The sequence below is a fragment of the Cyanistes caeruleus genome, chromosome 1 (assembly GCF_971803275.1).
Source record: "Cyanistes caeruleus chromosome 1, bCyaCae1.hap1.1, whole genome shotgun sequence".
Taxonomy (NCBI): domain Eukaryota; kingdom Metazoa; phylum Chordata; class Aves; order Passeriformes; family Paridae; genus Cyanistes; species Cyanistes caeruleus.
The window spans coordinates 37,294,164-37,306,644 of NC_141701.1; the positions used below are offsets into that span (position 1 = coordinate 37,294,164).

Sequence of the window (12,481 nt, forward strand, 5' to 3'; positions counted from 1 at the left end):
CCCCCGTGCAGGCAAAGCTGCACCCGTTTAAGCTAAACCCCCTGTAGACGTATTTATTTCGGTTTAATAGGTGTTTATGGTACGTTAGCCCGAACCTGTTCCTAATCAATCCGAGCTTAATCAAAGTAACGCAGATTTATATCGGCCCCGGTGCCAACGGAGCAGGTGTTACCTCGCACCTGTGGCTAAGCCGGCGGTGGAGCGGCCGGGGAGCCGCAGCCCCGGTGCCCGGTGCCCCGGGTCGGGCCGCTTGGGGCGGGAGGGCGATGGCTCTGCCCGGCCAGCGCTGCTTTGCCCTCCCTGCCTTCCGGGCCGGACCGACCGCTGCCGCGATGGCCAGAGCCAAAGCACGCCAAGCTCAACAGCCGTCCCCGGCAGGATGGAGAAAGAGGAAGTTACGGCACAGGGATGTCGGGGAAGGCTTTTTTCATTTTCTGTCCTGGCTCACGCTAGGAGCACATGGTCGTGGTAACAAGGCACAGCGTCGGGAGAAGGAATTACCTCATGGAATTGCAAGCACTTTCCAAGTAAAGGTGGAGTCTTGGAGCAAACAGGAGATCCAGCTGATAGTGGTTGATAAGCCCAGGCAGTATCGCATTGCTGCTTTGCTTACCTCAGAGACGCCTCAGTCCTTGTGGAGCAGGAAGAGGAGACTCTCCAACACTGGCACCCAGATAAGGAGCCGTCTCCTCCTTCCTGCAGCCAGCAAGCCAGCGGCTTGGCTCACAAAGCAGCAGTTTCAGCACAGGCTTCTCCTCTAATGGATCCTGTTTTCGACTCGCTGAGCAACAAGCCCACAACTTTAGAATTTCAGAGCTCATTGAAGGAAAGCTGCTTTTTGTCTTGCATAGCAGTTAAATTAATCTGGAAAGCCAGGACAAAATGAAGTTATACATGCCTTCAAAATAAAGACCAAACCAAACCCCACCATTCAGATGGTGCTCGGCAAAAAACAGGACTAATAGGCAACTGTACTTTTCTTCTGTGATCCTACTGAAGCCTTCTACTATGGTGGATGATCTTAGAGCCAGGATTTAGCAGTTAAATAGGTGGGTCTGTAACCAACTATGTCTCTAAATTTATATAGTGACATTGTTCAAAGCAATCATCACTTCATCCAAAGTAGAAAAGTGTTTTGTTTTACCACTGATAGTTAATACAGGTCTTCTAGAAAAATAGAGAACTGTAAATATGCTACTCTTTCTTGAATCATTTCCCTTAAACAGACATCCAAACTCCAAGAAGGAAAGGAAAAGGTAGGAGAAGTAAGAAAAAGGAAGAGAAGTAAACTGGAAAGAAAATACAATTGGACTTGGGACAGGAACACAGAGAGAAGGAAAGCACTGAATTTATGATGCACAGTGGTCAGTCCTGCACGAGGATGCCTTTTTCTCTGGAGTTACATGGCTTTTTAGAAAAACTTCCTAGACAGAATTACAATATTGCACAAGTTCACATACTTAATTTCTGCTTCATAGCAGTTAACTACGGGAGATGCCACAAGTGCTTTTGATTCTGTGCAGAAATGTTTTACTTCTGAGACGAAAGCTGAACAACACTGTGCAAGGAGGAGCAGCAGAGCCCATCCACTGGATTTCTGTGCACCACTGATGGCTGACAGACCATCGGTGACCAGTTGGCTTAGGTCAGCCAGTCACGTTTTGCTTAGAAGTGGCTGAATTGACTCTCAAGGGCACCAAACACAGGAATTCCTTTGTGCTCTGATATTCTCTGTCTTAAGTATTTTAGACACGACACTAACCAGCAACCCAAGGCCTAGTCATCCTCATAAATTAAAATGGGATAAAAACACCCCATAAGAACAATCTGTTTCTAACTACATTCAAGACAAAGCTTTGCTGCATTTGTATACAACAATCACAGACAGGTGTTGTACATGGATTAGGGTTTTTTTTTTTTTTGAGCTAACAGCTGACAAATAAATTTGCCCATCTCCTCTGTTACTGTCTCTGTACCCATCCCTCCTCCTAAAAACCATTCATTCACATGGGTCCTACAAATTCTGGACACTACCTCAGCGCCAGCCTTAGTGCTGTCAAATATGCACCTGTCAACAGCATCCAAATTTTTAAGTTCCCTCCTCACAGCTGATCCAGTCCTCGAGTAGCAACACTGGCCCAGGCGTGGGTGTCAGTGCTCAGGTGCTGGGCAATGCCTCAGACTGACAGCCTCTCCCTGCCTCATCTTGGGAGAGAGCAAGCAACCCCATGGTTATTTAACTTCTTCTTTAACTGTTTTTTAAGTCACATTCTTTCAGACATTTCCTGCGTCTGAAAATGTTTTTCCATGCCATAATCAGAACATGCAGTGCTTACTTGACTGCTTTAACCCAGACAATGTTAAACTGACAATTGTTAGCATAGTACCTTGGTCTCTTTTGAACTGTCCTCACACTTTAGGATTTTCCTTCCTTCCAGTATTTTATGTCTAAATCTAGGAAAAGTAATGGAACTGGGCTTCACCTAAGAAAGGCTAATTAGATCCTGCTTTAATTTACAGCAAATGTACCATAGACTCAACCATCAACAAAAGTCTGCCCAATATAAACATTTGTATCTCTGACTCCTTAATGAAGGAATTCTAAAAATCATAACTATGCTGGGGGGGGGGGGGGGGCAGAACTTCAACAAACATACTGATGCATCGATTCATCTATGTTCATGCTGCCATGGACAATTTTACAAGAACTGTAATTTGGGAGAGGAATATAAATGAATGTGCAGATTTCTAAATAAACTTTGAAGTAGGTTTTTCCTATACTTACTTCACCTTACTACACTTCATGTTGTAGTTAAATCCCACGTATAAATATCAGATATGTGTTCCAGTTTATATATTGAGTCAACTACCTATCACCACAACACAGAGATTTGCAACCAAACACAAGTTTTTAAAATTTGTTTTGAAGTGAACAGTATACCTGATGGTACAGAATAGCCATTTCTTTACTCAGCACTCTCATAACAGTGTGCTTTTTTAGGCTGGGGTATAACTGACCATGCTGGGTTTACCTCCTCCAGCTTGGATTGCCTGCAGTAAGATTGTTGCTGCAGCAATCTCTTTCCTCAAGCAGCAACACTTGCCCCCCCCTCCTCCAGCTGCTAAGCAAAGAATAAACTTTTCGCTTTGCCCCTCCTTTATTGGAAGGGGAATAGGGTAATATGCAGTAATTGGTTTTCCATGTTTGCCAAGAGTCTGTTTCCTCTTATCATCCACAATATTTAACATAAGTCTTGTAATAGTTCCAAAAATAATAAAATCTGTCCCAAGAATAAAAATGATAGATCCACAACATGCTGCTTTTTTTGTCATGGTCTTGGTTTTGTAACATTCTGTTAGTAGTTTTTATTGCCTAATGTTGTGGTTTCTTTCATACGCGGCAGACCCAGTAAAGACATTTCATCAGCTACTTACACAGCAGCAGCCTGGATTATTTACAAATGGAGATTTCAGTAGTGTATTACAATAAATCACCACCACATACTGTTAAAGTTACATTGCAGCAATGTGGCAGAAAAGAACTCAGAGATTCTAGGGGGAGGAACATTAAGTATACACAAATCATATATATGATCTCAGCAAACAAATTTATTAAGATATTCAAATAAAACCTGTTAGTCTTCCTCTGTCTCCCCTATCTCCTCCCATGCAATAGTGGAAGAAGACTAGGCAAATTATATCCCCCTACACATGCAAACCAGTACACACAGTAGGTGTAACAAGTAACAGAGTCTGTGCAATACTTCCTTCATGATTTTATATCATGCAGCCAGATTATCACACATATCCCTCTCTCCCTCTGCCCCACCCTTCCACCCCTAAAACAAATGCCCCATACTGGGCAAATTCCTGTAAGTGTGGGAGTTATGGACGTGGAGCAAGTAAAGACAGAGAGCAGGATTTAGTTTGAATGAAACAATATGAAAACAGAAAAGACAAAAAGGAGATAATACACAGGAGAAACTTGATTTAGAACAAAAAAAAAAAACCCAAAACAAACCCACAAAAAACCAAAACCAAACAAATCAACTAAAAAAAACCCTAAGAATAAAGCTGCATGACACTCAGTAGTATCAAAAAAGCAGTCGGTAAAGAGGAATCACTGCTTCAGGTATCAATACTTACAAAAGCAAAATACCCTGTTGGTAACAAAAAATAAGAGAAATATACAGGCACACTGGGGTACCCACTCTTAATACCACTTAAAAAAAAAATAATAATGCAATGCTCAAAATTGACATCTGATATCTCCAAGTTCATTTAATATACCTTTTTTTTTTTCATTCTGATTCAGTTTAATTGTATTTTTGAGCCTGAAAAAAGGTTTCAACTTCTTCCCAAGAACAGATTCAAAGCCCCAACAGTTACAGGTAAACTCTTAAGGCAGAAATAACTTTCCCAGTTCAAATGTAAGTCATTTAGTGTGTGCCTTCTAGCCCAAACAACATATAAATGTTGCAGCTAAAGACTCTTCGAAGGTCAGCACAAGAAACTAAGTGTCACAGAATGCGTAACACCACAGAAAGGACAGGACTCTGGAGCAGGGGATGGAGCTCTCACTGCTCGCTAGGGTTTCCAGCCACTTGTTACTTAATCAACAAGAGTTTTGGCAGTCGTTTTACCTTAAGTCACTGCTGAGTCTGATCTGCACAAGAATAAATCAGGATGACTGAATCCAAAAGAGATACACAGGTCTAAGACTGAGGCAGAGTTGGTCATTTTTCTTCAGTGACTACCAAAATTCCTGGAGCATTTAATTTTTAGTACAAATGGGAGAGACAAGCTTTTAATCATGCTTAGAGGGCTTATCACCCAAATCTTCCTTTTTTTTTTTTTTTTTTTTTTTAAGTTAACTACGCTTTATACTATATTTTAAACTGGGATTAAGGGAAAAATTGCACCTTGGTATGTTTTTTTGGTATCAACAGTTTCACATTACATGCAACAGCTGTACAAGTTCCTGGGAAACAATTACAGGTTTTGGTTCTTTGGTTGTAAAAATGTAACCAACAAAAGCAACTGTAATTTAACATGAAATCTCAGCAAGTTATCAGTCACTCATAGGCCAGTAAAATTGAGATCTGTGAAAGAATGATCTTGTTGAAGGATATGTTTTAGAAGTAAACCCTCCTGCTAAGTTCTATGGTATAAAATTTTCAAGTTCTATTTCGATAAAACAGTATCAAGACTTCCCAAAAAGAACCCCTACAAAATACACAGATTTCTGTAGCAACAAAAGGTTTCTGTGTGCATAAAGTTTGTGACAAAAGCCAGTCAGAATGCATGAAAAATTCAGTTTTGTTCTAGCTACTCTTTCAAAGTACCACAGTCTTAACATAATGTATGGTCTAAGACTGGCATGAGACCCAAACCAGCAGGATCAGCACTTGATTGCAAACATGACTTTAGTAAGTCAAAGCATATTCCCATATCCCTCTCACCCCCCAAAAAACAGCACTGGTGGCTCTTTACTATAGTAGCCCTGGATGCTTGGGCAATTCAATACCTCTTCCATGTTTTGAGAAAATGAGACTGTCAGAAACCATCACCACTTAGAGCCCATTTTTGTTCTTCTCAGGGGCAGTTACAAATCCCCCCCTCTGCTCCCTTAATGGACAACTTCTATGGCTAACTTTATTCCCCTTTGTACTGAAGCTCAGGCTGTTATACAAGAGCACACTTTTCTCTCATCTCAAGCAACTGAATTCTATAACATTGCCAAGTGAAAAAAAACTTCAAGTAGTTAATTCAAGCTAATAATCTTGTTCATTCACTCCTTCTTGTAAATAGCTAGCTAGGACATGCCCATTTTCCCTTGTCATCCATGCAGTTCAGTCCTACGGCTTTACTGTCATGCAACACGATTTTCAAACTTCAACTGAAACAAACGCAAACATTGTATAATAAACAGATAACCACTGAAAGTATGTACACAGAGTAACCTCTTAATTTAAGTGTTGAAAACAATTACATTACATTGATGAAAATGTTCCTAAGGGTGTAAAAAAATTGAAGTCAGAAACTAACAAATCCATACTGTTTCCCCCTTCCCCAATATACCAACAAAAGGTTCCACACCGTTTTTTCAAATTTTATTTAATCTCAGTTGCTATGTTACACCCATCAGGCTGAAGTTTATTCACTCTGGATGTTCAAGTTCTGACAAATAGAATGGGTGAAATGAGGATCCCTTTCCCCCAGTGTTGTGTTGCAGTCAATATTGGTCCAGTAAGACAAAAGTTTTGCAGTCATTGCCTGCCCCCCACCCCTTTATTTTGCTCAATACACGAAGCATGGCCTAGCACTAGTGTCACCCTTTTGTCTGCAATTGTTTAAATAGGATGAGATGGAAACTCAGTTATTTGCACATTTGTATGAAAGGTGACATGAACATTCTGTATTTTAACAAATAAACACTTAAACACAGGATTTTGTTTTGCAGTGTTGCAACCCTTTCTTTTGAGGAAAAATATACCCCCCAGCCATCACCATAATAAGTAACAAAACATTTGTAGCTTTGATTTTCATCAAGATTTCCAAACTGGCAGATTTTATTTTCACACCCTCTTCACAATAGACAAGATGCTTACCATATATTTAGGATTACAAGTTGTCACTAAAAGAAAACTTTACACAACCACTATACATTTAGGTTGAAAAACTGTCCTTGCATGAAAAATATACCTAGAAATCAAGTGGTAAACAAGAAAAAAAACCATTGAGAAGATTAACGTTTTTAGAATGTGCCATTTTAAATTTATCAACTCCTCCTCGACTTTTCATTCATACTCTGTTTTCACCTATAGTATTTGTTAAGGCAAACAGCTAATCCATTTCTGAAGAGGTGTTGTGGAAATTGTGGATAAACAGCAAACATTTGGCATTAAAATAGATAGCACGTATGTAGCCTCTAGTAATATACATTAAGCATCTCTCTTGGACTTCAGGATAATGACGGGGAGCATGAACATGCTAACAATGTCAAAAAGGCTTAAAATTTAGCATCCAAGCAATTCCTATTAATGCTTCTGTAGTTTTCAAGCTCTAAGTAGTATAGATTTTATGCAAATGCATTAAAGAATTCTAGCTTGGCAAGTACACCCAAGCAGGTTATTAAACTATATATACAGAAAGTGATAAATACAGAATTAAAAGAGTCCTTCCGCTTCTCTTCATAGCCTTGGAAATTGACAAAAAACTTGAGGACAGCTCTACAATATTAAACATTAGGTAACCTCAGGAGCTGGGAAACCTAACTACACAAACTGATTAAAATACTCAGATGACTTTGTAGTGTTTAATACAATTCAGTTCGTAGTCAAGGGCACAAGACAACATTTAACAAAAATAATCACATCAATTGACCTAGAAATCAAATGTAAATAGATATGAATACAATCTCCAAAATCTGTCTTTAAGTGAACATTAACCATTTATTCAAAGTTATACAAGAATTTGAAGGATAAAGTCTTCTGCAACAGGAAACCGACTTACGAGTTTCATGTCTCAGTTGAATTGAAGTGGAGGCGAGCGGGGCAGGGGGAGGGAAGGGTGAACAAACAAGTAAGTAGGCCCCATCCAGGCAGCTAGAAAGTAAAAACAGGCTCAACAGCAGCCTCCTCCAGCTTGTTGTCCTCCCTGATTGCCTGCAAGTGTTGCGTTGGTGGCAGCATGTTGAGGGCCAATTTTTATGCCATTTGCCTGAAATGAAGTTTAATACACAGCATAAATATTTTATAATATACTTGAAAAGCTACTTTTTCTATTTAGAAGATCAAATAACAAGTTCTCCTAATGTATGTAATAAATACAGCAAAGTTTGTAATTCTTTCCCAGCATGTTCTTAGTGATGAAGTATTATTTAAAGTAAGATGCCTTGCTTCTAATTTAAATTTTATCTCCATGTTACATTCTGTAGTTTAAAATTCTAAAAAAAAACCCCACAGAGCAAGAATTGTATTTGAATACTACTTGGCATATGGCTTAAAAATACATAGCATTTGCTAAGAATGTATAACCTCTCCCCTCTTGCCAAAATCTCCACTAGTTTAATAGTTTTATATAAAACTTTTCCTCTCTAGGCAGCATTTCTTTCTGTGTTGAATCAGCTGTAGAGGCTAAGGGCATACGAGTGTTCTGTGTCATCAATAATTTCTGTGATCCCAAAAGACATGGCTACTTGCCAAGAACCCACACACAGCGTAGCTCTTTCATTCATCAAAATCACACTTATATCTTAACCCTCACTCCCTCAAGTGGATTTTACCTAAAAATACAGCACTTTGAGAAAAGTAATACAGTAGCTTCAGAAATTAAGCTCTTAAGGAAACTTTGCGTCACAGCAAATCTCAGATTTATAGTGCTTGGCAGTTGTTCTGCAGCAGTGGTAGCCTTCGGGTTTCTGGCACTCGCTCAGTATTGACAGCAGCTGATGTGGTTTCTTTTCGCTCTTTGACTCCTCTTTAATAAAAAGCATGCCCTATGGCTCATTGGTTTTGCCCCCTCTGGGCTGATAGCAACTTCTTGAGGAATCAAGGAGCCAGACTTGGCATAAAGCCAAATAAGTAGCACGGACTGTTGGCTCTTGACAGCATATTGCAATCAAAGCTCCGTAAGGCACAGTAAAGCAGTCAGCTACTATATGAAACTCGACAGATACAACGAGCACGCTTTTTCAGACACTCTGATTGCCCTCCAATTTATATTGCACTACTAATTTACACTGTATTTTCTTCAGGAAAGATGTGAAAGATGATTTTAAATTTTTCATCACTGAACTGAATTTAAGAAGTGTTTCACCAACATGTACACATAACTTTCCAGTCAGAATTAGTTTAGAGGATTACTATTCAAGTCTTACTTAACTACAAGCTTCCTGATGCATTACTTTGCATACTACTGAAGTTTCTCATTTTTTCCTCTCTGAAGTCATGAGTAATATTTTTGATAGTCTAAGTTTTCTTGTGTTGAAATATATTGAGCAGAAAGAGATGAAGCTACTTAATTTGAGTCCTGCCAATTCCCTCTCTACTCTGAACAATCCTGCAAGGACTGTGACGTTGAAGAGAAGCATCACACTGGCAAGTCTGGACACACCTCTCCACAGAGCAGAAACAGAACACAGTGGTGGAGCAGATTTTCACATGTGGTTTCACTAAGCACCGCAGCAACAATATCCAGGGACATGCAGGATTAAAAAACCCAACTCCATCTTCAGAAAAGAGTGCTCCCTCGTCAATTTTTTAATGAGAACTATTAACAGAGAGTTTATACAATCTTAATATTTCTATACAATCCTAGTGTTATGAAGCAAGATTTTCAACAGTACAGTCAATTCAAAATTCAAGAGACATTATAGGTCTTTCTAGCTCTTGTTCCCCTTTCTCCAGCTCTCCATCCCAAACAAGCAAAGGCCCCGGTAATCTGTAATTTCAGTAATGTGCATAAGCAAAATGGCTAATCTTTTATTCCCTACAGTATCCAGCCACCTAAACCAGGAACATTTCAAAAGTCTTTTATGTAACTCTCAAAGCAATCCCTCCCCTACACTGGACAGCTCATGGAGTGCATCTGGCATATCAACATGGTCCCCCATTTACATAGTGGAAAATTATCTTTGAAAACAGATGACACCATATGGAGAAGTGGATGAAAGTGGATTTTCTTCTCTTTTGGGGATTTATATTATTTTGTGATGCTTCATGGATGGATAGGGTCACTTATTTTAATCCATTTTTATCACAACAGCAGACAATTCTACATCCAAACAGAACAGACAAATCTTTTACTGTCCAGCCTACTAGGGAAGGTGAATTTTGTACTATTAAAAAGCAGAGAGCGTACAGAGTACTAAAAGTTACCTCATTATTAATGTCAAAAACGCCTTCCTGGATTTTCTCGTAGATCTCCTTTGCAGTGTTAATAAACGCCTAAAAAACAGAGGAAAAAAGACCACAGACACAATGAATGCGATACCCTTTGGTGTAAGATGCACTAATTGGAATTCAATCTCATGTGCAGTTGCTTCAGTGAGACTTTCCCTCCTGACCTCTGCAGAAGCAGGTATGTCAACAGCATCCTATAACCCACCCTGAAGCAGCAATGGATCACACGCTGTTTACAAAAACACTGGCAATTTTCATAACATCTGTATTCTACAATCTGTTGTCCAGTAATTACAGGGAAAAAGTGGTTTTTAAGATATATAAATTACTTTTAAATTATTTATTTCTGACCCTTATGGATAGATTGTGTGGCAGATGGTTTCCCCAACCCTTAATATCTTTGTAATAGGCCACTCTAGATTAGAGTGCTTAGCAACATAAAACCACAGGGTACTTACAATGATGATGTAAGGATGCTGTCTGCTGGATGAAACCTTACACTATCATTTAATATTCACCTAATTTTAAGAACGTATTCTCTTTAATTAATCTTGCACACAATGGGCAACAGACATCCTAATAGAAGAAAGGCGAGGCCCCAGATTTTATAACAACTTCTATTGTTTTAATTCAGAGAAAATACTTTGACACTCAGGTCTGAAAAGGTGACTGATATAAATGTTTTTGGTTAAAGTTTACAATCAATGATTCCATTCTTCATCTCTCATTTAGCTTTATAGGTCAAGTAATGCATAAAATAATGTATAATTTAGGAGGTGATTAAGAGCAGTTAGTAATTACAATAAACATACAGTTCTTTTTGTTTTAAAATACCAACAGCATGCAATCATACAAGACATGCTACCTTCTGCACAAGCCTATTACAGCAAATACAGATCTAATTCAAATATAAAAAAGTAAACAGGGTTCATGGAGAGGAACAAATCATACCTTTCCTCATTTCTACACTGGAAGCATTTGACTGCTGAACTTGCCACCAGAGCTTTGTTTCCTAATTAACAGGACTGATATGTTTTCACCTTTAAAGGCCTTACAGCTCCCCAGAGTAATCAATCTACTGCAGCTCAATTACTGCACCAAGCACACACCACAGCCAGTGAAGGAGACTTGAACGACTGCAGCAGGAGCAGAGAGATATGAATATGCATAAACTCTAAGTGGGTGATCGAATCATCACAGAGGGTCATGAGAATTTGCAGCAAAATAATGAGAAGAATTAATCATTGCAGATTCACAAGGCACTTAGGAAGCGAGTTCGTTTTTCAAACACGTGTTAGAGTTGAGAAGAAAAATTGGCTTTCAGCCAACTACGAATTGATTCAAATTCCTCAGAAATTGAAGTTTTCTATGTAAGGAAAAAAAAATTCAAACTTATCTTTGTTCCTGATAACATACTAATTATTGTAATGGCCTCATACATGTGCCTACTGAAAGGTATAAGTCAACTTTGAAAATTCACACAGCTGGAATCTGTGAGGATCGTTACTTCTACTTCAGCGGGACATTAAACAGAACTTGAAGTCTTAAAAAAGCGTTATGATAACTTCATGTAAACAAGCACTTAACAATTGGCACTTCTAACTGTTCTACAAGACTCTGGTTAAGTACACCAAGACTTCAGAATTAATTTCATGAGAATTACATTAAATCCATAAAAATTACTGTAGAGCAACAAACTAGAATTTTGACAGACTCCAAACTAATCCAACTGAGAATAGATTAACTTTTGGAACTTTTGGATATACTCAGGAGCAGTCATTGTAGCAATGCATCTATCCTCACAAAAAGCAATAAAACACACTGGAAAACAGCCCTGCACAAACACAAAATCCCTTCTGTTACTACACACGTACTGTACAAAGCAAAAGAGCATACTGCATTCAGTACAGTATATTTTAATATTAAACATATTAGCCAAGAAACTGTTGCTCTGAAAACCCCAAATATTCCATTCATCTCAGTTCTACCATTTCAGTTCTCTACCCCATTCCCATCAGTGTTTCTGGTGGATGACATATTTAGTGTTAAACAGCACATACTGTTACTCTGCATAGCAAAATGCCAGGCTGCACTGGGCCACAGAAATAATTCCCATTTGAAAACAAATTATAAGAACATAGCACATAATATGTCTACCTCATGTTCTCTTTGTATTTATTCTGAAAAATTGCTACTAATCAGACATGAAGAGAGACTTGAATCCCTTGGCACTTCCATTTATTTCTCACATCCATGTATTTTAAGTTAACTTATGATTTGAAGTGTGAGAAGATTCAATCACCTGAGAATGTCACAAAAAACCAGCAGTATACCTGTTTTAAGAATATCAAATCAGATTTTCGCTTTGCATACTAGTGCCCCAATTAGCAAGGACAAGAAGGTGAACTTGGTATAATTGACTTCTTCCAAAAATCTCTTTTAATACTGCATATTCCAACTCCTATCTGGAAGATGCAGTATACTATAAACTTTTATTTATGGGCAGTTTATCCTATTTTCAGATTAACTGAGCCATATATGCAGAAAAACAGAGTGATTTCCCCTCAAATCCAGTT

At 38.7% G+C, this 12,481-nt stretch overlaps 1 protein-coding gene and 1 long non-coding RNA gene across 2 annotated transcripts in view; one reads left to right on the plus strand and one right to left on the minus strand.

Annotated features, from left to right (window-relative positions):
* Positions 1-233: 233 nt before the first annotated feature.
* Positions 234-2,940, plus strand: LOC147655436 (uncharacterized). Its single transcript, XR_015286342.1, has 2 exons — positions 234-1,049; positions 1,227-2,940. It is a non-coding gene; the product is annotated as an uncharacterized LOC147655436 (long non-coding RNA).
* A 3,151-nt stretch (positions 2,941-6,091) lies between these two features.
* The window catches only part of RAB2A (RAB2A, member RAS oncogene family), a 43,485-nt gene continuing 37,095 nt past the window's right edge, over positions 6,092-12,481 (minus strand). The window contains exons 7-8 of the mRNA XM_086887160.1: positions 9,882-9,950; positions 6,092-7,722 (exon numbers count right to left, since the gene is read on the minus strand). Of these exons, the coding sequence (XP_086743286.1) occupies positions 7,627-7,722; positions 9,882-9,950 (165 nt within the window). The 3' untranslated portion in view covers positions 6,092-7,626. The remainder of the gene's footprint in view (positions 7,723-9,881; positions 9,951-12,481) is intronic.